We start from the raw sequence: 26,624 nt of genomic DNA, 5'->3' as shown, positions 1-26,624 counted from the left end.
GGAAGGGAGAGAAAAGTCACAAAAATAGGGGTCTGTGAAAATCTGCACTTGCTTAGAAAACATAAATCTAGGCAAGTGGCACTGTTGAGAGAGAGGCTGTAACATGAATTGAACTACTTGGCACTGAGCATATGCATGTTAGCCAACTAATACACATCTTCAGAGATCACACTGATACAGCACAGGCTGCCTCTTGCCAGCTGATAGTGAGGGGATGTGGGAAAGCAGAAGGGTCTGGAGAACCCCGATAGTTCCTGAAGCTGCGGCAGTGGGGGAGAGTGTAAGGGACTTAGGGGACAGCTCAGAAACACAGGCTTCGTTCTTTTGTAAGCTACAAGATTAATTTATTGACTTCGAGGGAGGAAAGTGAAAATTTTGCGAACTCCCTCTTTATTTAAAAATGTGGTTCCTGTCTTAGAACAGCCTTTTAAGCGGAGAAATATAAAGATAACTGCTTTCCACTCTTCTGCCAAATCAGGTACAAGCTCTGTTTAAACTGACTTGTAGACTCCAAGCGTGTTTTGTGCCTGAAGGAAATTTGTATGCTTGATCAGCCCCTGCTTCTACTGTGTCTTCTAAAGCAGCTGAAGCTTTACTACTTTCTTTGTTTAATTTTTTCTCTGTTCATTTTGTCAATGTAATCAATAATGCCATTTTAAGAAGTAATGTATCAGTGGGTTTTTATTTTTCAGTTTTTAAGACCGAAGCTCCTAGTCCTGCTAAAGATCCATATCTCCATTTGGGAATTGCTTGGAACGTAGTGCCTTAATGCTCGAGGTTATAAAATTTAGCATACTTGTTGTATGCAGACATTTTTTTCCTATTTTGGGCTGCTCTGTATCTAAAGTGTTTACATGGTCAAGTAATATTGTAAAATGCATTATCTGCGTTAATCTTTGGAGGACCAGATACTATGCTCTCGAAATTGACGAAAAGCCTATTTTGAGATGTACAGCATGTTAGAAGATGTTAGGTCAAGATCTTAAACATGTCTTAGACTTAGACTAATGGTCTGGATCTCGTAAGTCTTGAAATCTGAATTTCATCACCAACAACTCTGTATGCTTAAAACAATTTATTTAACCATTCTGTCTTAGCTTAATTCTTTTCTTTCTGAAAAGCTTAAGCCAGTGTGTTATTAAGAAATGTCATGAGTATTGGTATTAATATATTTCAAGTGGTTTTGAAGCATAGTTCTTCATTCAAATCAATACAGCACTACCTTACAATAAATTAATTTCTGCCAAAATAAATAACGCTAGTAAATGACTTATTACACATTGCAAAGTGAAACAGTAATTTATCAAGAAGAAGCTCAAAGGCTTCTGGGTGATACTATGCAAATCAAAACAAAGATGGATTTTTTTTAAGGGCATTGAATTTCTCCTTTATTTCTGTAAATGAATAAAAAACCTTATGCACAAATTGGTTGTGTTTACCTAAAAGAGGAGTGCTCGGGACTGATTAATCTCTGAATTTGTCTGTGTATAAGGAAGACAGAGCGTGACCAGTGGAAAGATGTGGTAGGGTTACGGTTTGTTCCTGCATTCCTTTACATCGCTTCTTCAAAACAAAAATGAGCAGAAATAATTGAATATATGGAAGATACCCATTTTTAAATCAGCATCATATTTAATAAATATACTTCAGGAATCTCAGGCATAAGGCAGTACCCTAGCATGTGACATTTATTGAGTTAACTCAATTTGGTTATGCAGTTATCAGGTGTAGGAAGTTACATAAGTCTTGTGTGTTTCGCATATGGTATGGTTACAGAATTATCCCTGAGAAACATTTTGGGATTTCATGAAAAATGCTGAATAAAATCCTTCTAAGAAGTAATTCTGATTCTTGGTTGTTTCTTAATACATCTCTTGCAGGATTGAAATGCGAACTTGTTATTGCACAACGCTGTATTCCCCAGCAGGGGGAATAATTATTTTGATAGGCAAGTCACATGTTGCTTGGATATTAGCCAGCATAAATCTTTCCCCTTTAAGCTCACCAAAAGTTTTAGTTGAATGATTTGTGGCAGATTTATAGGTTTAGAATCAGACACACATATTTAAGATGTGGCTTCTGCCACAGTGGATTAATTTAAACTCAATTGAATTAAGTAATAGGTTTTTATCATGTTTTAAATAAGTAATAATGGTTTTAAGGTCTTGATTGTAACTTTGTGTTAATGTATTTTAAGTATTTCCCTGGAGGAGGAAAAAAAAAAAAAGGATTTTGGTGTGGATTTGCAATGAAGTGTGGTAGCATTTGCCATAGGTGTGGCAGTTCCATTGCCGGGCACACGGATACAATCGTATGCATACAGATTAGACAGCTGAATTTTTATCTTTCACTCTGTCTTGTGCTTTGGTGATGGAAAGCATGATGCTCGGCAGTGCTCTGCAGTGTGCTGCCTGAGGCTCTTCTCTGCGTGGAGTTGGAGGCTCTGCATGGCCCCGGGAGGGCAGCCCAGCCCAGGGGTGCTTGTTCTTTGCTGGCTAGGGCCAACTCTTGGGAAGTGACAACTGGAGCTTTGCTTGATTATATGTACTTGATGAGTTTATCTTAGGTTAGCAAACTGTTCTGCAGCCTGCTCCATTTTAAATCCTTTTGTGGACAACAGAGACACGAGACAGAAGAAAGAATTTTGGTATGAAGAGATATTTCTGAAAGAAATACTTTTGAAGGAGGAGAGATGTATGGCTTGGCAGACAATGAGTTCATGCTATTTAAGGATTAGAGGTCAGCATGGTCAAAAGCACAAAGACAAGAATGTGACAGGAAGAACGCTGAGGCAAAAATGGTTGCGAAGAGCATGGAGAACAGGCAGGGAGACAAAATTTGTTCCTTTTGTTATCTCCCATGGAATGGCACCAGAAAGGCTGCTGATAAATTTTGTGCTTATGCTAAGTAACAACATTCTGTTTAATGTTAGGAAAGTTCACACACTTAACAGTTTTCATAGAGATTTCATTTCTAGAATTCTTTCAGAGAAGTTTTTATATCGGTAAAATTAGGTCAAAAAGTCCACTTTCTACAGCCTGTCAACATCTGACCTGATCTGATAGCTGAAATGGTTGCGGTCTCGATGCTAAATGCTGATTAACGCGTCAACATGAGCATCAATTCGCCTTTTCTCACGCTGTATCCGAGGGTAATGGTATCTCAGTGGTTAGAGAACTGAGAATCCAGTGCCGTGTTTTGACCTTGTATAAAGCACTTGAGTATTCTTATCAGTAATGGGTGTCCCTATCAATAAAATTGTGTTTAAAATATTTTCCATACAGCAAGTAAAGTACATTTTGTAATTTTCTAAATTTGCGTTAAGTTGCATTTCATTTATTAACTATGTTTCTTAAGTAATTTATCCTGTCTTTTTTCCAATTTTACTAAGTTAGAATCCTTAAATGTTAAAAATTAATATTGGGAAGATAGTTTTTTTAAAGTATATAGCAGGATATGAAACATATTACCTGCTTTCAGAAAGAACTTCTACGTATTGCTACACAGTTTCTCTTTAAAAGCTTTGATTGATGTCGCAAGAAAATCCCAGCTCTTAAATATTTTACCCAGTTGAAACCTATTGTTCTGCTAAATGGAAATTTCATGGACTGTTCTCCAGTGTGCTCAACTATTACGCATGACTTACTGACATTTGCTGCAAACCTAACTGTCTGCTGACTAGATTAACCCCTAACTTTGAAAAGCACAGCAAGCTTATTTGTACTGATCTCACACTTCTCTTCACCTGCAGACCTGGACTGGCTGAGTAACCCAAGCTTCTCTACAGAAGATGCACTGTTAGTGCATCAACGCACTACAGAAGTTGCAAATTCTACCCCTGAAAAATCACCACTAATAAGGTAGAATATACTTCAGTATCTCTTTAGCCTCTTTTATATGTCTTGCTTATCTTTTGTTATGTGAGACCAAAATCAGGAGTTTTTAGTGCTGCTTTTCATTCCACTGTTCACTATTTATAAAGGCCTGAGCTGAGTCATATATAAAAGTATGAATAATGCTTCCATGTCCTTTAACTTAAAATAATGAGAAATTATATAATTACATTCCAATTTTCTTTTTCTCACAGCTACATTTAAATCATTGTTATTTTGGCAGGGAAATGGAGCTGAGTGATGATGATTCTTCATTAGCTTTTGAATGTCCTTAGTGACCCTTGAAATAACGTAAAGATTAAGCATCATCTTTGCGATTTCTCTGTGAAAACGATTTAAATCAGCCATTTCACAGTCAAGTACAGGATTTTTTTTTTCTTTTTAAAAACCAGTTGAAGATGTGATTTAATGAGATAATACCTGTATCAAGTTTTGCAGCAGTGTAGAACGTGTTGATCACTGAAGAGGCTGATTATATTCTTTTTACAAATATGTGTTCTGAGCACCACATTTGCTGAAGAACTGGTTGATTTTAATACCTTCACTAGAACGGTTGCTGTTCTTGACATATCTGGACTATAACTAAAACTGAATAATTAATAGAACCCAGTTGCAGTTGCCAAGTTTGAAAACTTAGTCATGTTTAATTTGAAACAAGCTCCAGTGTTTATGTTGACTGTTGGTGGCAGCGAGACAGAATGTCTTTATTATAAAAATCATAGTTGAATACATCCTTTCATATACTTATGTTTACATTTACACATATTGTTTAAATGAAATGCCATCACTGTTCTATTTATCAGTACATATATTCTCCTTTTATTTTATTGTCACTAAGGAATTTACAAATTACCCTTCAGATAGAGTGATCTAATAAACCCACCATATTTAATTAACTTTTGAAAAAGAATGTCAAAAAATTCTTTCTTACCTGTTACTGGGGTACACTCTCATTTCAATAAAAACTAATTAATATAGTTAAGATAGCTGATTGTGTTTTTTTTCATTTTTGTTTGTTTTTAAGACATTTTGATGGGTTCTCCCATGGATTCTTTTTTCTTCATACTTTTATATGAAGGCACTGGTTCTTCTTGGAGGTGCCTTGCTTCTGAAACAACGCATTTCCTTTTATTGACTCATTAAGAACACCGAGCCTTGTTGCTCCTCTCTTAGTGTGATCTCTAAGTAAGTCAGTTGTCTGTCACGTGTAGTGTTTATTACATGTTACTATATGATATTTATATGATGTTATTACATCTTATTATATGATAGCATTAATTCAGTAGTCACCAAAAATTGTTCCTTAAGAAGTAAGATTTGAATTTCTAATCTGGAGGTGATTTTTACAATACTTTTTTGATTTTTTTATGTAAATCATAATGAAACAAGGAAAAGGTACCAATTTTTTTTTCTTTGCAGGTCACCATGAAAGGTGACCATCTTTTTACCTTGGCCTAAGTTGTCTCCGCAAAGTTGTTATAAAATTTTATCAGCTCATTTATTTTCTTTAATTTGGTGGTGATAACAGATGGATACTTTTATAGATCCCACATCAGAATGTGTCTGACAATTAAAAATTTAATACTGCTTTTCAGCAATTCCAGAAGCTGAGAAAAATATAGTTGTTATTTACTGCAGTTCTACTATATATTACATTTTATGGGTTGCCGTTAACTCTTGTCCAGAAAGACAGGCAGGGTAAAGGGTAAAATGTGTATGAGCTTTCTTACAGTGATATCTTTTTACAGTTCTACTACTCAGATATCTAAGTATATATAGATATATATACTTGTTTCCAAGCAGGACTACTTCAAGATCAGAGCTGTCAGGGGAAAGTGATTCAGATGAGAATCTGAAAAAGTCAAGTAAGAAAAGGAAAAAGAAAAAGAAAAAGCATCACCACTATAAGACAAAAAAGAAAGCCAAAGGGGACTCCAGTAGCAGCGAATCAGACTTGGACACTAAGCACGTCAAGGACAGAGCTACAGCAAGTGGCAGAAATCGCGAAAAGGAAGCAGCAGCGAAGTATGTACTTATTAGTACTATGCAAAATGTAAATTTGTTGTGTTTTTTTTTACTTGTCTCTTCAACTTTATGAATGAGATTCTTGCCCCTGGTGTGTTGGTTTTTTTCTAAGCTTTAGATGATCAAACCTGTGTTCAAAACAATGAAAAAGGTTAGAATTAGAAACACCTGTTTAATCACTTCTGAAAAAATGTGACTAAAATATTCTGCAAAATACTGTTCTTCAGAACAAAACATGGTATGGGTGTAATGAAATATTTTAAAAGGTGTTTAAAGGCTCATTTTGTGTATTTGTAAGCATCTTGTTTCCTGTCATGGATCTTTGCTTTACTTGTAGAGCTTGGAGAGTGATTGCATTAAACATTACTCTTAATTAGTGCAATAATACAGCTGTATTTGTCTTGTAATATAACTTCTTCCTCAGAGTTCACATTTCCTTTTTTCTTCATATTAAGACAAAGCTTAATTTAGTATTTCTTTCATGTCCATCCATTTATTGCTATATGCCATGTGCTTCATACTTCTTACTCATAGTGTATCTGGGTGAGTATTTGAACAATTGAAATTGTTTTACCAGATCTTTTTTGTTAATTCTAGAAGCTCTAAAGTACTGTGTAATTAGTGGAGGTGTCATTTTTGCATGAAATAGGTGTCTAGTAACTAGCATGATCCTTGAGCAGTAAAAGAGTTTCTACGAACACATTGAGTATTCTGCTTTGGCAAACCACATACATAGTCATGCGTTTTTCTCAGTCTCTTGGTTTTTGATCTTTTCAATCTAAGTGGCTCAGTCTAACTGGCTGTGTAAGTCACCTCTCCCTGTTTCTCATCATGTTTGTCAGCTTGAGCAGCCATTTTGCCTCTCTGGTTCTGCAGCTGCTCCTGGGGAAGGAGTGAGGATGTGGTGACACTGAGGAACTATTGTTACAGCTGGGTGTACTCCAGGCCATCTTCGACTTTTCCTGTATTTTCTACTTTTCCGAGTCAGATTTTGCAAGAGCTGAGAGCACAGGTTCATAAGCACCTGTATATGCGCGCTCTCTCTCTCTCTCTCTCTCTATATATATATATACACGATGTTTCCTGGTTTGTAAATGCTGAATATGTGCACAAATAATTAGAATATACTTCTCGTTTTCTTCAGTCTAGGTGATACAACATCAAATCTTACCAACAACCGCTTTGTTTGGCTTGATGATATCCAGGCTTTCACAGCAGAAACCTTCAGGATAGACAAGAAATCAGATCCTGCAAACTGGGCCTACAAATCCCTGTATCGAGGGGACATTGCAAGGTACAATATGTTGGTTTGTATTGGTTTGCAAGGTATCATGGAATCACTAACTCAAGATTCATTAAATTGAGGCTGATTGTGAAATGGTTGACATTTCAAATTTTTATGAAGAAGGTGAGAAAATACCTGAATAGCGTATTTCAAAATTTAACTTTGTACTGGATGGAAATATTGAAGACAAAAGATGCCATGAAATAATGGGAATGAAGTACTTTTTTAAAACATTCTTTATGTAGTAGACCGCAGGCATGTGAACTTGTAGAACTGCCACCTGAGGGTGACATCATGCAAAAAGGGCAGATGCAAAAGCATGGTTTCAAGGTCAGAAATCCCAGGTTCTGTTCTAGATGATCTCTGGGTCACTGGACATTTTGATCTCTCTATTGCTATTTTTCTGTGTCTAAAAGGGAAATGAAGGTACTATGTTTCCCATATTAGAAATGTCAAGAGATTTACTTACTTGAGTAGTTTGAGATCTTTGCAAAAAGTGCAAATACTTTCTTAGCAAATGGATTCTGTGTTAGATCGCACAGACATTATACCAAAGGGTATCTGTTTGATGCATTGCTACATTTCAAATGGCTGTAGGTGAAATTGCATATTCAACATCCTTAGTGGGTTACTGGTATTATGCTAACCCTTCAGAGCTTTTCCCTGCATTAACAGAGAAGTCCATCCAAGGGAGCTCACGCTGGGCTTATGTATTATGCATGTATACTTTTTTCTTCACGTTTTCAAGGAAAAGTGCTTACTGTGTATGATGTAATTATTTGTGGAGGAAGAGGGATTTATGGGTTTTATTTTTGTAGTATGTATACCTGTGCAGTAAAATTGCCTGGTTACAATCCATTCCGCTTTTCTGCCAACTTTGGGTTGTCAGCTATTGTTTGAGATGAAAAATGTTATTTCAGCATTGCGCATCACTGCATCTGCCACTGAAATGACAGTCTTGGTAATATTTTAAAATGGCATTTTTCTTTGTTAGTCCATAGGATTATTGTGGCCTTTATGAACCTGTTTTTTTCCCCCTTCTTGTTGGCATATAAGATGGAGAAAGGCTTAGGGATGCAAAAGAAAAATTACCAGATGAACTGCTGTTGTCTAATTATTCACTTTAAAATAATCTAATCTAAATACCATTAAATAATGTTGTCTGATCTTTGTCCAGGTACGTCTACATGGTTTAAAGTGATAGGAGGAAAAAATAATTTTTCTTCTGGAAGTAGGACGGCCATTGTTGAACTTAGAGAAAGCTTAAAATGATAGAAGTTCTGATGGTACTGCAAAAATAAATAAAGACTAAAAGAAAGAAAGAGCTCCCAAGTTCTTAAACTTTTGAAGCTCTCTGCATATGCTATTTGGGTCAATTTGAATTAAAGTACTTGTTTCATAGTTTCATAGTTTCATACTTTCTTTCAAAAAGGAATTATCCTTTCTTACATGTGTTTTAGAACATGTTTAATTGTATTTTTCCTTTTAAGATATAAAAGGAAAGGAGAGTCCTGTCTTGGCATAGATGCAAAGAAACAATGTATAACTTGGGACAGTCCTGCATCCCAAAAGAAGCAATCGCAGAGGCGACCTGAGCGCTACTTCTCAAAGAACAATGTGAAGACATTAAACACAGATGGGATTCCTGTTTGCAATAAAAGTTCTCCATCTGACTCAGCTGCTTTTATACCAGTTTTCCAAACGGAAAGCAGTGATCCTTCTGACACAACAGAGGTAAACCCTCTTGGGATTTATGATCCATCAACTACAGTGTGGCTGCAAGGAAAAGGATACAAAGGTGCAGAACATGAGCCTGTGAATACACAGCAGGCATTTCAGGAGTCTGGGATAAATGTTAACCCCATTCTAATGACAAAAGTGGAAGAATATAACAAGAAAGTAAGAGAAAACCCAAGAGATATTAATGCTTGGATGGAATTTGTTTCTTTTCAGGTACGTTTTTTGACAGACTTGATTGCTCGTTATTAAGTAATAAATACACAAACATTATATTTCAGTTTTCTTTGTTTAGGACTATATATCTTTTACTGGAAAGAATGAGCTGTTAATTCCTTTTCACAAATGTCAGCGTTCTTCTCATGATGATTGTTTCTAATGTTGTTATGATCTTTCCTTTGTTTAAAGGATGAATTAATGAGAGGACCTAGCCCCTACGCAAGTATGGGAGAGCAGGAAGTAAGAAGAAAATCACTGAAGTTAATCTTAGAAAAGAAACTAGCTATTTTAGAGAGGGCAATTGAAAGCAATCCAAGTAATGTTGACCTGAAACTCGCCAGGTTGAAGGTTTGCACAGAGTTCTGGGAACCACCAGCTTTGATCAAAGAATGGCAGAAGCTAATTTTCATACATCCCAATAACCCGGAACTGTGGAAGAAATATCTTCTGTTCTGTCAAAGTCAGTTCAGTACCTTTTCTGTTTCAAAAATCAATGGGCTCTACGGAAAATGTTTGACTACTCTGGCAGCTGTACAGGATGGCAGCATGGTGTCTCATCCTCCACTGCCAGGCACAGAAGAAGCTATGCTAGGTAAGAAAGATTCTTTCTCTCTTTTGTGGTATGGTCAGAAAGGTCTTCGTAGGAGTCGACTGCGTTCTCTGTAAGAACAGACTTTCCTATCTATTATAGGAAAATTTTATTCTCTTCAGAATGCTGGCATCTTGTTTTCTTAGCTGAGAATTGAAGCAGACATTCCAACCAAATATGGATACGGCAGATGCTTCCCTTCCCCAGATGAGTTTGTGATACAACATCCAAGTGTAATGTCCTGAGTGGTTTACAGTACAAATGGCAAGGCTTAAGAATTGCAGCCAGCAGCCAAGAGAGGTGCTTTTATCTTTGAACAGTGTTTAAAAAAATTAAAAAAAAAAAAAAGTTTGGTTGTGAAAAAAATTCTCTTGTTCAAAAGTTTTATTTTTAATTACTTTTATCCAGAAAAGAAAAGGGTAATGTGAAATTTTCCTGAGAGTCCCGATTAATGGATTCAGAATTCTAAACTGTAAAACTATACAATCATGCCATTTGCAATTATTGTATGCATTTATCTGCAAGTTAAAATTTATTATATAATTATGCCTGGAAGGAAAGTTAGTCAGATGGTTAGGATGCTGGACAGGATCCAGGCAAGAAACAGGTTTGTGCTCAGTTCTGGCACAGGCTTTAAATTTATTTGGAGCCAAATGAAAGCCATATCCTGTTTCAATTATGCTTCTCTACCTCAAAGGGTCGTTGTGATCGTTAATCTATGGATATGGTGAGGAGGAAAATATTAGTGTCACTATGAATCTGTATTATTTTTCTTTTAAAATACATTTTAAAGCTAGAAGAGACTATTACGCTGTAGTTCATGCTTCATCTGTGGCATAGTCCAAGAAATTTCTATTTTTGTCCAAATCTTGAAAGTGCTGTTGGAGCAATAATGCTATCTGTTAAGCAACATGCAGTCTCGACTTTAAGATTATGATGCCAATGCTGTGTTACAAAATAATTTAAATTGTTCGGATCTCTTATGGTGGTCTTCCGATTCATTTTGGATCAAGCACTGGAAAATGTTCTGTTGAGGAAAAGTCCCCTGCTGGCAGGTGGCTGTTGTACTGCCTGGTATCTTCTAATCTTCTAATTACTGTCTTTAACTTCTAATACTTCAGTCACTTTGTACATCAACCACAATGGATGTTTTTCAGGACAAATGTTTTATTCGGCCTCTGTATTTTTTTTCCAAACAGGAAGGTTTCTTTTTTTTTTTTTTGGTGCACAGAACATATTTACTTTTGTGAAAAATTGTTTTTCAGTAGGGTCCCGTTAACTAGTTTAATACATTACGTTGGTAGACATTTTTCAGAAAACATGCTTGTTGGCAAGTCTACCTATATAGATAGGCTGAAAAAACAACTCAACTTTTCTTGTGTTTCTGTTCACTCTTAATTTCTTCTTGTCCTGTATCAGCACTATAATGAATTGTTTACAAGCACTGTCAAGAACTTTTCTGTTTTTTTTTTTTTCCTATCATATCTTCCCCCACACACACCCCACCCCACCCATACACATGCTTTGGAATTCAAATAATAGGAGCAGAGAAACTTCCAGGGGGGTCGTCTTGGCCTGAAAGTTTTTTGTTTTTTTTTTTGTTCAACTATATTTGTAATTCTTGACGTAAGTTTGAACTAAGAAAAATTACAATTTTTTTTGTTAACATAAATTAACATTAATATACTGAGAGTTTCACAAATTAGGGGTAGCACTGTAGATGTTTGTGGGCTTCTATCATCAACCTTTGATAATGATAAAGTGTAAGAGCTAAGTTTAAGTAGTGGAGGACTGTGCCATCTAGTGTTCAATTATGTGCATGATACTATCTGCTTCAAAATAGTATCAATATATTTTTTAAATATGAAGTTTAAGAAAGGTAAAAATCTATTTAAAACTATAGATCAGTTTTCAAATATTTTTATTTTGTAATATTTTAAATTTACTAGGATCTGTTAATGTAAAGCAAGTGAAAATAAGCATCCTCAAGTTCTGCTGTGGAAGGGCAGTCCTGTTTTTCAAATTATACATACTGGTTGGGGAGAAATGTCCGTACCTTCTAGGTTCAGCTCTAGAAGTGTCCTAGCATCAGGGACCAAATAAAATATGTATGCATGTTGTTTTCAGCTTTTATCACAAAGAAAACACTGATCTTTGCATTTCTTCAGATAGCATAAGACTTTCTGCATGACAAAAAAGAAAACTATTAATTATTTTTGGCTCCAGTTTGACAGCAAGTCCTGATGAGATATTCTCTTTATTCAGAACATTTTAATCAATATTCATTAGTTGGAATCTGATGACTTGGGAAGCAACAATCTTTTTCAGTGGCAATTGGATACCAAAATTAATGGAATAAGTGCCTAAACTGATTAAAATACTTCGGAAGATTCTATTAGACACTTAGCACGCTTCTTGTTGTTTAATGAGATTTCTGAAGGTATTTAAGTCTTTGTTGTCAGAAAGAATGACATTGCAGGAAGATTAATGAAACGCTTAGTTTGTATATTTTAGCTGAATTCAAATTTTTGTGTGCGTGTATTTGATGTAAATCTGAATATGAGGAGTAAAGTGTTTGCCACTCAATATAAAGAGATAAAATCGTCATGATCACTTTATATAAACCTATGTAGTTGCATGTGTATGTCTAGACACATACATACTTTGTTTAAAAACCTTCAAAACCAAAACAAAGCAGCATTTGAGTAACTGTTTTCAAAACTATCAATGAGTTATCTAAGTCTTATTTGTTGCAAAAATTAAGATTATAATTTAAAGCAGCTGCTGTTCTGTTAGGACTTTAATGTAATTTGGAGTAACAGAATAGCTCTGAAATGTCCTTGAATTGTCTAGTAGTGGAGTGTTTTTTTAACAATGTTATTTCTCTAGCTCTTTTCTTTTGTCCTAAAATTGTCATTGCAAACATATGAATAGAAAATCTGAGGTTATTCTTTGCTGTATAAGCTGGGATTTGAGGCTCAGTGTGTAGTAGGGGTATGACAATGATTACAGAAATAATTTGTCGAAGAGCAAGGGACAAGATGATTCTCTAATCTCAGGCAGTAATGCTTTGGCCAAAAGACCAGACTTCGCTTTCATAAAGAAAAATAAAATGGCATCTGTTTGGCACATTTAAAGTGGGAGGACTTGAAGTTAACTGCAGACTACAACAATTATGATGTGCTATTATGTCAGCTACTCCTATGTTTTGGATTTTGACACTGCTCCAGAACAGTTACGCTCCACAGCACTTCATGTATGTCTTTTGTGTATTTGTGGGCTTTATTAAAATACTTAACAACAAAATTTCTTTGAAATAATAAAATGTTCTTTCCTTTCCTTTACAGCTATATTTATTCAGCAATGCCACTTTCTGAGACAGGCTGGCCATTCTGAGAAAGCGGTGTCTTTATTTCAGGCTCTGATTGACTTCACCTTCTTTAAACCTGACAGTGTAAAAGATCTGCCAACAAAGGGACAGGTAGCCATTTCCATTTAAATGGGTTTATGTCCTTGTGCGTTACAGAGAATGCTGCAGCAGAAAAATATTGATGCATTTTAAGGACATAAGGAAAATATTTTGAATTGCAACTGACTTTGTGGGTCTTCAAGGTGGTGCCTGCGTTGGAAAAATAGTTGTGGGTCCTCTGGAACTACATGCCAAATTGCTGCTGCTTCTGTATATAATGGAAGCGCAATGACCAGTCATTTCTTGCCTTCTTTCTTACTAAAATGGCAGAGAAAATTCAGCTGGCTGACCAAAGTCTGGGTAGCTAGTGCTTTCCTGCTTCTTTTCCCCAAAGTTATAAGTTTTCCCCAATGTTAAAAATCCTTTTATTATCCCCACCTTCTCCAGCATCTAGTCCTACTACTAAGACATTATTTTTTGCCCTCTAGATGCTGTTGCCCACCAATGGAGCAATCTTATAGTTTAAATAATACCAGTATCCTCTTAAAATGCCAAAAGTTTAGACTTTAATTATCATGCAGGATGGAAGACTTGGCATAGTTGCACAAAAAACCCAACCAAACAAAAAACCTGTGTTACAGTCTTCTCAAATGATCAGAAGTGTAAGATTACCTGTAGTGTTTAAATCTATTAAGAAGGCAGGATGGAAAGAAACCTAAATTAAAAGGACAAAGTCTAGTTGGAAAGTGCAGTTCTTGAAAATAATAAAATGCCAGATTTGCAGCTGGTGGAACATCTTTAATTCTGCCCTCTTACAGAATCATGACTCAGTCTTGAATTAGTTGTTTCCATACTGTTTTCACAGTTTACTTTCTCACTTTGTGCAAAGAATAAATCCATAAGGAGTAGAATTAGATTTTGCAGGTGCTGTAAACCCTGCATTTTCTCATACAGTGATGCTGATTTTTCTTAGAGTAAATTTTATTGTTAATATTTGTATGACAGTCACATCTCAATGTCCAAGTCAAGGTTTGGTACACAGCAGAAGCATAAAGTAGGAGAGAGATGGTTATTTGAGTTAAGTGTACACAATGCAGGGGAGGATTTGATCAGTCTAAAGATGATAGATTGCATACAAGCAGTGACAAAGTCAGAACTACAACCCTGAACTTCTGATTCACTGGAAGGTGCCCTGAGATTGTTGATCACCTGAACTCTGAGAAATAAAAGGCCTTACTGATCTTTTCCTCTTGTCCTCAGTCCACTCATGTTTATGTCCAAGTGTAGCATTTTGATTTGATCATGGGAGTATGATTGTCTGAATCATCATTCCGTTAACCAAATTCTTCATGGTCCCAAAAAAGATGGTGAGGAAGGGAGATTTGGCTTTTGAAAGCTACATCTTGCGGACTTCAGATCCTTACCCTTGAAGAAGCTGTGTAGGATATTTGGCACAAGAGTCTTCCGCATTCTGTAAAAGCTTAACACAATTTTAATTTTTGTTTGTTTTAAAAACAATCCTTATGTTAAGGAGAAGAGCTGATGACTGTTGCGCTATGCCACAGGCGTAACCAAAGTACTCAGGTGCTGCTGCAGCTTCTTAAGTAGCATCTAACAAAATCTTTAGATACAGAAGCTGCTCCCCGATAAGCGATTGTAGGGGTCTGGAAAACCAGTATTGATCCAATCAGTGTCTGTACAACAGCAAAAATTATTCTAAATATGTTTTGTTTTGGTTTCCCCTGCCCAAAAAACACAGGTGGAGTTCTTTGAACCCTTTTGGGATAGTGGAGAACCACGAATTGGAGAAAAAGGAGCAAGAGGCTGGAGGGCATGGATGCACCAACAAGAAAAGGGTGGCTGGATTGCTGTTGACAAGCCTGGTATGCCCATGTCAATATGTGTAGTTCTATGTCCATGTATTCTTTCTTCTAACCGGTTTGTTTCGAATGACAAAAGCTGTTTCTTCTCATGTTTTTGCATACACGTTTTCCAAAATATTTACCAAGATCAAGGTAAACTATATCACACTTGACAGGGAAAAGTATGTGTTTGAGTGCTCTATGTACTGTGTTTATGGAATATTGTCGTCTTTCCTAGGGATTAGAATTGAGGGAGAGGATGGCACATCCTCCACTCTGCTCTGGAAAGGTTAGAAGTGCGAGTACTTGGTTGAGACCCATGCCGATTTATTAAAGCGGAAGGAAACTACCTTCCTTAAGACCCTTTCTGTATGTTGATACAGCAGGTGGGATTGTAGTATTTTAGATGATAGTTGTCTAAAAGTTTCCAAACTTAATAATTCTGTTTCTAGGAGCATATATCTTACAGGGTTTGGTTTCTTATAGCAAATAATATAGTAGCAGTAAGAGGAAAACTTTCCCTTTCTGTCATTTTTGACACAGAATGAAGGAATTGCTTCTTCATCTGGCTGGAGTGCTTCTTGGATAGAGAACATGCAAAACTGAAGGCAGTTGTCTCAGCAAGGGATGCAGAAAACAACTCCTTGCTGCTTAGTGCCACCCTGTCCTCTCTTCTACAATGCTTCCCCTAATGTCAAGAACTATTTCTCAAACAGATGCATCTTGAAGGGAAGCAGGGGGTTGAAACAAGGTCTGACCAAAGATGAGCTGGCCCTGTTTTGTTGCTCCTGCTGAAGCAGCAGCTCTAATGAAGCAAGTTTGGCTCTGCTTTTAATAAAGGAAGTGAGAAATGACCCTGTGCTTCCCATGTCCCTTGGTTAAGATGGAATTTACCTGCCCCTAAACTGAGGTCAGCACTTCCACTATGAATGACTGTGGTCATTTTGCTCACAAACTGAGAAGACTCATTATAGAGAATAGTTGTCGGTCTTGGGCAGGTCCAGCATATATGATACTAAAAGACATTTAGATGTAGAGCTTAGTGCTGTGGTTTAGTGGAGAACTTGTTAGTGTTAGGTCATAGGTTGGACTAGGTGATCCTGGAGGTCTCTTCCAACCTAAATGATTCTGTGATATCAGTGCTTTTCCCCCTTGGTATCTAGCTCAGAAGTTTGAAAAAAAACCTGACAGTCTCACAGACCTAATTAAAGATTACAGCTGAATCATTGGTTAGATTGTGGAAATGCTGTCATTTTTCATAGAGGAGTTGGCTAAAGGAGTGGCTATAAATCCCCAGCAAAAAAAAATAAAAATGCACAGTGAGTAAAAACGTTGCTGTCAGCAGTTTATTTTACCTGAAATTTATGTGTTGTGAATTGGGAATGTTTCACATAGTTAATGGCAAACGTCAGGAACAAGAATTTGGAGATGGTGTAAAAATAGCGTGATTAATTACCAGAAAAATAGTGCAGGTAACCATAAATTTTGAGGATTTTTTTTTTTTTCTGAGCCACAAGGAAGTCTCTACAAGCTTTCCCTTAACATTAACTTAGAAGCGTTTATCAGTTACAGCAAGGAATTAATATATAGCTGTCACAGGAAGAATACGCTAATAACATCTAGGTAGCAAGAAGGATTATCAGAAAAGTAGGATGAGATTAAACACTTCTTTTTGTATGTGTTTAACTACATTGGTTGTTTCTGTTGCGTGTTGCTTAAAATTTTGATAAATATCAGGTGTTCTAAAGCAACATTGGCAATCTTAGTTTGCAATGTTTAAACATCATGATAATACTTTTTGAGAAAAACATTGTAAGTAAAATGTTTTAACACACATGAATGTTCATAGAGTACATTTCAGATAGCTTGCCCAGATATGAAGTGAAGAAACTAAACTGCATAAAAAGGTAGCTACTGGCCCTTGGCTGTGGTTTGTAAACTCTTGTTAAGTGCCCCACAGCCTGCTGAGGTTTTATTTTTTCCTCTGTGATAAAGTTTGGGTGCTGACACTGATTCACTGGTTCAAACAGTTTGGAAACCTGCACGTACAGAGATGGTGGCAAAACCCAGAACTATGATGTGGAAATTTTCAGCTTTGTCTTGGAAACAGATGCAATGTTAATAAAAACAGACATTTTAAAAATAGTTAAATTATATGTCAAGTCTGGTCTTTGGATGTGGTAGATTAATTTTTCTTTAATAATTGTGTGGGTGTTTTGATCTGTTTTTAGATGATGATGATGATGAAGAGATAGATGAAGATGAAGAAATAAAGGATAAAACTCTCCCCAAGTGGCACATTTGGCTGGATATTGAATATTCTCGTGAAGCAAGACATTGGTTACCTTGGAGGCCAGACAAAACCAAAAAGCAAACTGAAGAAGACTGTGAAGATCCAGAAAGACAGGTCACTCTAATATAATAAAACAAGGGGAGATGATAAAATTAGCTTTATGTTTGGATTCATTGCCAACAGATACTTTCAGAGGAGTAATTCTTTTTTCATTTGTTTGGAATTCAAAATTCACCTGAGGTTTTGTGCTGATACTGCTGAAATCCATAGGAACCTCATGGTACACTTTGGAAAGGGCTGTAGGTGAATAGCCTATCCTTGCTGTTCTGTGATTTCTCTCATCTGTATATGGAAATATCACAGTGTGTTTAAAATGATACCTGCATTAAATAAACAAAGGTTTTGTTGCCTGAATTTAGTTTCAGGTCAGATATTTGGACTTTGTTTTGTCTTGAGAGATAGGTCAAGTCAGACATTGATCGGGCCTTCTAACACATTTTTATTTGAAAAATCAATAATATTTTTTTAGACTTTCATTGTCTAAGTTTTATGTACAGGTCTCTGATAATCTAGAGCAAAGAAATCACTTGAGAGCAAATTTACCATCTGACTGGAAAAATGCATTGCTTGTTTAACTTGTCTGGTTTTAGTTTGAATCAAATTCCCTTACCATTTAACAGTAATTATAAATCTTTATTGGCTTCAAAAGTTTCTTTACTTACATAAGTTACAGGTTTGTTGATTTTACTTGATTGCATAAATTGAGTTTTGATTTGTTTTTTGTTTTAAAGGTATTATTTGATGATCTTGGACCATCTCTGATCCAGCTTTCTAATCCAGACCTTCAACATCAACTACTGTACTCATTTTTGCAATTCCTGGGAGTGCCATGTATAAGTAAACTCTTTCCTCCCAACCTCTATATTGCCATGGATGAAAATAACATCTTTGACAATGTACTTTCCGATGAAAAGCCACTGACTTCTGTTGATGTGCCACTGTCTGGATTCAACAGTATTGGTCATATGGACACGATGCTAAGAGGCAGACAGCATATAGGCCACTATAAAGATGGAGAGGAGTTCATACAGAACGTTTTTCATGCTCTATACCTGCTATTTTCAGGAAAGGAAAAATCTCACCTGTCCATTTGTTGGTTACAGTATGAAATATCTAAGGTAATGAGAAATCTGCATATAACTGCTTTTGTGATGTGTGACTTTCTTGTGTGTTTATGTATAACTAGAATAACTTCTCAGGAAAATTATGTCTTACAGGACTGAGTATTCAAAGCAGTAAGTGTCAATTAAGATTGCCCTGGGGGCAAAAGAAAAAAGGGTGAAAAGCAAACCCTGTTCTTCAGTACATTTTATGCAGAAGCATATTTTCATGTAGTGAAGTATTTCTTGCAGTCTTAGATAGATGTTAACGTATTGTCTACTGCTATATGATGCTTCGTATGCTAGACAGGAATGGATACAAGTCATTTTTTTACAAGGCGAAGTGAACGTGCCAAGAACTTTCATCAATATATTCTACAAAGCGCATAATCCCCCATACCATGATACGAGCACCTTATCAAGAAACCCACTACTTCCTTTACAAGTTACTTTTGCAGTGTTATTGAAGGAAATAACACCTTATCACTTGAATATGGATTTAAGTGAAACTGTTCTAATAGATGCCCGCAAGACTGAAGTTTGTCTTAGCACTTCAGAAAGTTTAGTGTTGTGTTTCCTTATGGAAAAGTTCCCTGCCTTTTGCCCAAGCACCACCTAACCAGAAGGTCTCCCATGAAATCTCCAGATTTTTCTCCCCAGCAGATTGCTGCTGTGAAAGCTACTTGGAGGTTTAATTGTGCTGGTCATAAGCTACATCTAGCCAGATAGGAATTTTTATTTAGTTCTTCTCAACCATTTCAGGTTAGCAACTCCTTTTTTGGATCAGTTGGCCTTTTAAACAAGTGGAATTTGATACTATTTAATGGCAGTGCCAGGCATGAGGATGATAAGCCTGTGCAATTTTGGGTATGTTGGAGGAGGCTGACAACAGGCAGCTCTGACAACTTACAGTACTCAGTAGCAACAGCCCTGGCCAGTGGTGAAGTATGGAACAATATGAAAACAAAGGCTGTGAGGTTTGGCTTTTTTTTTCTTTTTTCCTTTTTCTTTTTTCTCACCTCTCTCAAATGTGTTCTGTTTATTCTTCCTTGCAGGTAGTTCAGTGTCTCCAAACAAAAAACAAGAAGAAGCTGAAAGCACAAGGGAGGAAAAGTAAAAAATTGGCCAAGAATCTCCTTAAAGCACCTGACAACCGAAATGACCTTTCTCTCTGGAAACTGTATGCCTACCTAGAGTGGCTGCTTGGTAACATCGATGATGCTAGGAAGGTATTTGACACAGCTCTTAGCACAGCAGAGACGGGAGGATTGAAGAGTCCCAAGCTGTGCAGCCTCAGTCTGCTTTATGCTCAGCTGGAAGTGGAATTACTAAAAAGCCTGGAAGGAGCTGTCACGTCACGCGCTGTTCATATATTGACTAAATTGACTGAAAGTGGACCATACGTGCCCTATAATGGACAAGTGTTATCTGTTAATGTCTTGAAAGCTCGTAAGACGTATGAGCATGCAGTGCAAGATTATTTAAGTAAAACACCAGTTTCTGATCGGGATCAGGTCGGTGAGTCTAACCAGCTGGTGAACTTGGTTGGTTGTTACGCAGTGTTCCAGTACTTGACTGTTGGGATCGATGCTGCGGTATTGATATATGCACAGGCTTCGGAAAAGCTTCAAGTTCCTGCTCCAGAGGAATGTGAAAATACCAGAGCGAATTCTGGCGTTCAGAATCTTCCCAGTGCTCTTGAAGCTGTCGCACTGCTGCACACAAATTTACTCAGGTTCCACATGAAAATTAGTGTTTATCCTTTGAATCCTTTGCGAGAGGCCCTAACGGAGGCGCTGAGGCGATATCCTAGCAACCAGTCCCTCTGGAGGTCGTACATCCAGGTCCAAGGGAAGTCTCACACTGCTGGCAAAGCACGAAGGTTTTTTGATGGTGTCACAAGGTCTACCAACTCTTTAGAGCCGTGGCTGTTTGCAATCCAAGCAGAGCAGATGAGAAAAAAACTTACTGAGCACGTCCAGAGGTAATATCTTGCAGCTCCTTATGATGACCCTTTTTTTTCTGTCTGATCACTTAACAGAGGAGAGAAAATTGCTATCATTGTTCGTATTTTGCAGATGAAGATGCTATGACTAGGGAGGGTTATTTGTTCGAGACCAGACAGTGAGATGGTGACAGAATCCTGAACAAAATTAAAGGCCTGGGTTATAGTCTCATGTCCTTTCTGCTGGCTCAGGTTGTGCGTAGCTTGTGTTTGATTGCTCAGCTCTGACATCAGGATGGTACATATTTCTTCACATGATTTTTAAATGACTAAGAGCCTGCCTAGATGGCCAGAGTAGACATGATGAGCCTAGAAACTGCTGTATTTTAATACATACAGCAAAAAGGAGTGTAAAACAGAGCTACATCAGTTTCTGGCTGAGCTCACTGCCCTACTTTACTCCTGTGTCGCAGAATACAGTGGTGGCAGATCTGTTTCCATAGTGAGTACTTGAGGGTTTGGTTTTTATATGGGGCTGTTGCTAGGTAGAAGAGGCTGGAAATTTCCTGAATTTGTAGTATGGTCCGGGCTCAGATATTATGCTCCCAGGAAAGGAAAAAAGGGTAGGAGATGTGTGGAATTAGAGGTATATGATTATTCGTGAAGCTGAGTCTCTTTAACTTGTCTACCCATCGCTAGGAGCTACCTATGCCGTGCTACCTACGTACCTACAATACTGGCAGCTTGGTTCTTTGTGTCTGCACGTAGCAACAGAGATTTCTAGGAAAACGTTATCTGGAAGCTTTACATAGCTGTAAGCGTACAATATTAGCACTTGATGAAATTATCAGTATACTTTAAAATGATGATGTGCCCACCGCTTTGATCGCCACAGTCTGGCAACAGGCATGCACTCATGGCAGTGACATTCCTGAGCTGTCAGGGTTTGTGATCCTAAATTGTAATAAAAATTCTACTGCCATCAAATGTAAAGGAGGATTGTGATTTGATTTACTGTTAATTACAGACTGACAGTATGATGGGTTTTCATTCTTGTTACTGGAAACCCATGTTAAAATTCCAGAGTGGTGATTTTCTCTGTGACATTTAGTTCCTTTCCAGATTGTTTTCTGCTAGCATAGCTGTTCCTGTAAACTACGTTTGTATAGGGACAAGCTGGATGTTGCAAGAGCGCAGCTGAACTACTGCAAAAGAGATAAATGGCCTGTGAGTCATGAATTAAAAATGTTTTATGATGTTGTGATAAACTAAGCAAAGGTCTGTAGTATGTGTGACTGTTTCATATTCTGCTTCTTATTTCTGCATGTTTAAATGCATGGAATTCATTAATGAAATGAACATCAAGGGTAAAACAGTAGCATACATGTATCAAGGTGAGATACAGTGCTCCAAATGTCTGACTCCATGGAGAGTACATTACATCATATTCTGCCATGGCTAAGGTTACGATGAGAGGAAACGTGACCTTAAAGACCCTTGAAGAAAGAGGCAAATGAGGAGCACTAAGCTTGAGTGGAGCAAGCTGGCAGGATAGGAAAATGCAGAGAGAGGGGTGATGCTGCCATGAGTGCTCCAGGCTCTTTCTTAAAACACAAGCATCAAAAAACATGCACCTCGTTTTGTGTTCTGCCTGGAACTTGCAGGATTCGAAACTCTGGGTCAAAAATAAAATGGTTTTCTATTTCAGTCACAGTTGACATCCAGAGCTGTAACCTAGGGCTTGATACAAGACCTACAGATGGTGTTACAAAGGTACCAGGGGTAAATTTGAGCAGACTTGCCTGGGTGCCAAAAGAAGGCTTCCTGACCTAGACTCAGATTTGGTTTGGGCTGCTCTGCCAAGTTTTGAACAATACGTTATCTTGAATGAACACAAAGTGTTTTAAGATCATATGATTGCAGGTTATTGTTCTCAGAAAAATCATCTCCTCCAGTTGAACAGGGTTAATTTTTCAACATGCTGTAATTTCTGCAAAATATCTCATTTATCTACTTTTAATGGAATTTCCTATTTAGAAAATTGTGCATTAGATTAGGAAGTGCTAAAAATCAGTTTTATAACATTCAGAGTTCGCAGCATGAAATGCAAAACTGCCCATACACAGTGCTGTGTGAACAGAAGACAGTATGTTGATCTCTACCCTCTTGCATCTGAATGTGGTCCTTTAGCTTGTGTTTAAGTGATTGTGTTTTTCTTTTTTCCCCTCTCTGTTTCAGGGCAGATGTTGGTGAAATATATTCCACTATTCCTGAAACTGGGTTAACGAATAGGATTATAGCTCTATTTGAACATGCAATTCAGAGTGAGAATGGTACCCATTGTCCGCTGCTGTGGAGAATGTATTTGAACTTTCTGGTAAGAAGAGTGTATCAATTTTACTACATCTACCATATCTGGAACTCCTTATCAGCACAGCTGCAATGCTGTATTAAAAAAACCACTAAATGGTGCCATAGCTATATGATTTTCAAGGTGATATATTTGTGAACTGTAATGCTGTTTATTTTTTGGCATATTAGGGAAAATTTAATTCTTGCAGATCAGGAGGAGTGATAGCTTCTGACTGTGTGGTTTTAATAAAGGTGCAGGTAAGTTATAGTGGCTGCCATCTCACACAGATAAAAATAATGTCATGAGATACCAATAGATGGATTCCCCCTGGTCTGTCTCACAATATAAAGGCAAGTGGGCAGGGGAGCAAAACTTAAGAAAAAAGGAAGCAAATCTAAGGAAGGGATGTAGGATTTTATGATTTTTATGTAAATAAGCGATGATGACTTGAATTCCTGTTTTAGACCTACTTTAGTGTTCTGGATGGAGATTGTAAGGACTTTGATATTTCAGTCAGAGCTGGATCCTGATTTTGTACAACTTCACGGGATCACAGAATGGCTGAGGCTGGAAGGCACCTCTGGAGGCCATCTGGTCCAGCCCCCCTGCTCCAGCAGGACTTGCCAGAGCAGGCTGCCCAGGACCGTGTCCAGATGGCTTCTGAAGATCTCCTGGGAGGGAGACTCTGCAGCCTTTTGGGGCAACCTGTGCCAGTGCTCAGTCACCTGCACAGTGAAGTGCTTCCTGACGTTCAGATGAAACCTCCCACGTTCCAGATTGTGCCTCTTGTCCTGGCACTGGGCGCTGCTCCCAGCTGAACAGTCCCAGCTCTCTCAGCCTCTCCTCATAGGAGCGATGCTCCCATCTCTCAACCATCTTTGTGCTCCTTCGTTGCACTTCCTTCACTGTGTCCATGCCTCTCCTGGGCAGGGGAGCCCAGACCTGGACGTAGTACTCCAGGCGTGGCCTCACCAGCGCTGAGCCAGATTTCAGCACAGCTGTGGTAGGGGGGTTTCCACTAAGTGAGATGTATCACTATTCAGCAAAGGGAGATCAGGACACCCAAACAGTTTCTACAACCAACGTCACAATAATATGAAAAAGAATTTCTGGATTTTAAGAATTGACAAGGGAACCTGCTGATTTTTAGCAATAGTCAGAACAAGAGAAAAGGTGATTTTGTGGCTGAAGATCTCTTCTTCTCTGCGCATCTCGACGCATTTAATATATTTTTGGTATCTTGGAATTACTGCTTTTTTGGAATGACTGTGAAATCCTGTGTTTGTAAAGTGTTTTTTAAAGCAACCCGATTCAAAAGATTTCTTCACCAGAAATGGTAGTTACTTTTATCCGTAACCGGGACGACTGAAGCTAAGCAGACTGTTCAGCACTCTGACCTCTGCTACCCCTCCTTTTTTTTTTTTTTTTTTTAACTTTGATAGCTGTGTGCTCTGTACTTGTATCAAATGGTTGAATGAGTACTTTGACGGAGAATCACAGAACTGTAGGGGTTGGAAGGGACGGGTGCTAATGTAACATGTCCGTTTTTGTATATAAGGGGTTCCAACCTTAACAAGCTTCTCCTGGGTGAGAAAGCATACGTATATAGTCTCTTCAGTGCATAAAAATGATATGTTCACGGTACCAGAGATGCTCTTGTGTGGTTTAAGTTTTGGGTAGTGATTCACACTCTTGCCCATTGTGGTATTACTGTCAAATACAGGCAAAAGCACTGACTTCAACTGAAATATTCAGTAGAAGCTCCTGCTGCTGCTCTTTATTCTCCTACTTGTCTTGGGAGTAAAGTCCCTGAAACCCCCTAAGGACATCTCTGATTACACAGGGAATCATCAGTGTAACCTATCAAACTGTATAGCCATCACAGGGTATCATAGGAAGGACTCCTCAACAGAGAAACACTGAGCTTTTCATTGGGAATTTCGTTGTTTCACATACAATTGTTCTATTATTTCAGCTATTACTGTATTGAATTGTGAACATTTTTTTTCTCACACAGGTTTCAGTAGGAAAAAAAGAAAAAAGTAAAGGATTGTTTTATAAAGCCATTCAGAACTGTCCTTGGACAAAGGTAAGCTTTGAAAAAAATAAGCCTGTCATCAGTACTCTAATTTTTGAAGTTCTGTATTTAAAAAAAAGTTTCAATTTAGTAGTTATCATAATGAGTTACATGAAATGAAAGTAGAGCTTTCCGAAAAGCAGATGTAAGATTTTTTTGCAAAAAAAAGAGAGATCTGAAATGGAGACAAACATAGTGGTCAGTGCTGTTTGCATTTGAGAACAGAAAGGTGTTATATTGCATGAAAAAAGGAGATACCAAATTCATAGATCTAGGATTAGTTGTGTCTTGCAGACCATGTTTCATCATCACTGTGTTGGTAGCAGAAATATACAGGCAAGTTGGATGTGTTTAACTAATTGTAACAGAAGTTATTCAGGAGCACCCACAACTCACCCAGATGATGTCTGAGTATGCTGCAAATGCTCCAGCACCTCTTGATCTATGCGTTTTATCTTTTTGAATACAACTATTTAGTAACAGTTGGAAAAGGCTTTGGTTAAACATCTACATTGCTGTGAAGGTAGAAATTCTAGTTCCGTTTGTATTATTTTTAAGAAGCGTATGCTATTTCCTGTGTTCTTGCTGCAGGGTTGTTTGCGTGTCTACATAACCTTTCTATTATGTGTCTTGCTGTGATAGAAAAATGGCAGATAAAAAAAATTTGATGTTGCCTTTCTAGGTACTGTATATGGATGCAATAGAGTACTTCCCTGATCAGCTGCAAGAGACACTTGATCTAATGACTGAAAAAGAATTAAGAGTGCGGGTACCTATGGAAGAGCTGGATCTACTGTTAGAAGTCTAAGAGAAGATTGTGTAAGAGTGAAAAAAGTACACAAGCTAGTTCCAAAACTAACACTTAGAACTGTCTCTCTACAAGCTGGAGCTCTGTTGGGACTTGGGTACTATGTACTTTTTTTTTAAAGCTTTTGTACAAATTGCTATCAAAATGGAGTTCTACTAGCTGTGAGTATTCTGGGATCAAGTACTGCATTTTGCCCACAGAAATGCATCCATTTCTCTGAAGTATTGCTGACTCCCACAGAAGGATGCCCTCTCGCAAATATCCTCCTGTTGAATGTTGCCCACATTTCTTATTCTATTGTTTGAAATTACATTCCCTGGAGTTCAATAGAGATTCAGTACATGCCAATTATGGTTTGGTGAACAGCACAGGAAATAAACATCTGCCAAGTGGATGCTCCACTGTCCTCCAGCTGGCAGACTTCAGTAATTTCCTTCAGCTTGGTATGCGTGTGTATATATAACTACCGAGTCAAACAACAGTTACATCTGTTCATAAACAGTGAAGGCCAAATCTTTGCTTGTGCAGGCACCTATTTTGGACTTGTGTTTGTATGTTTTGACAGATGACCATTTTAATATGAATATTTATGAAAAATATACCTTAATTTTTAAAATTCAAATGGAACTTGAATTATTTTCTTTCTTAATTTAATAAGATTGTTAATGTATCAACAATGTATCAACAATGAAATTTTATAGTGCATCTCTAAGCAGCCCAATTTAAAAAAAGTTTTTGTAATTGATTACTCTCTTTTGACCCAAATATAGGCAATCATCATGAGAGAAGTAGAGGTCTGTTCTGTATTTAATCATCACCAAAGAAGGCAGAATAGTCAAAGCTTGACTCTCTCATTAGTAGCTTCAATTCCAAGAATCTCTAGGCCAGCTTCTAGAGAAATAACATGAAATATGGTAACAATTTAGCAATATAATTGTTGTATATTTATTTTGTAAGACAGAAGATACT

General features: G+C 37.4%; 1 protein-coding gene across 2 annotated transcripts in view; it reads left to right on the top strand.

Annotated features, from left to right (window-relative positions):
- NRDE2 (NRDE-2, necessary for RNA interference, domain containing) overlaps positions 1-26,428 on the top strand; it is a 31,827-nt gene extending 5,399 nt beyond the window's left edge. Inside the window, exons 2-14 of one of the 2 annotated variants that reach the window (XM_035539921.2) lie at positions 3,752-3,860; positions 5,697-5,918; positions 7,063-7,212; positions 8,694-9,156; positions 9,349-9,751; positions 13,096-13,229; positions 14,917-15,040; positions 17,251-17,426; positions 18,104-18,490; positions 19,528-20,456; positions 22,656-22,794; positions 24,788-24,859; positions 25,530-26,428. In XM_035539921.2, the coding sequence (XP_035395814.1) occupies positions 3,752-3,860; positions 5,697-5,918; positions 7,063-7,212; positions 8,694-9,156; positions 9,349-9,751; positions 13,096-13,229; positions 14,917-15,040; positions 17,251-17,426; positions 18,104-18,490; positions 19,528-20,456; positions 22,656-22,794; positions 24,788-24,859; positions 25,530-25,655 (3,434 nt within the window). In that variant the 3' untranslated portion in view covers positions 25,656-26,428. Of the gene's footprint in view, positions 1-3,751; positions 3,861-5,696; positions 5,919-7,062; positions 7,213-8,693; positions 9,157-9,348; positions 9,752-13,095; positions 13,230-14,916; positions 15,041-17,250; positions 17,427-18,103; positions 18,491-19,527; positions 20,457-22,655; positions 22,795-24,787; positions 24,860-25,529 lie in introns of those variants that run through there. The other variant, XM_050711145.1, reaches the window with a different exon arrangement.
- Positions 26,429-26,624: the final 196 nt, after the last annotated feature.

This window comes from Cygnus atratus, chromosome 5 (assembly GCF_013377495.2).
Source record: "Cygnus atratus isolate AKBS03 ecotype Queensland, Australia chromosome 5, CAtr_DNAZoo_HiC_assembly, whole genome shotgun sequence".
Classification (NCBI taxonomy): domain Eukaryota; kingdom Metazoa; phylum Chordata; class Aves; order Anseriformes; family Anatidae; genus Cygnus; species Cygnus atratus.
The sequence above is the reverse complement of the archived record's forward strand: the minus strand, read 5'-3'. Positions and strand labels throughout refer to the sequence as shown.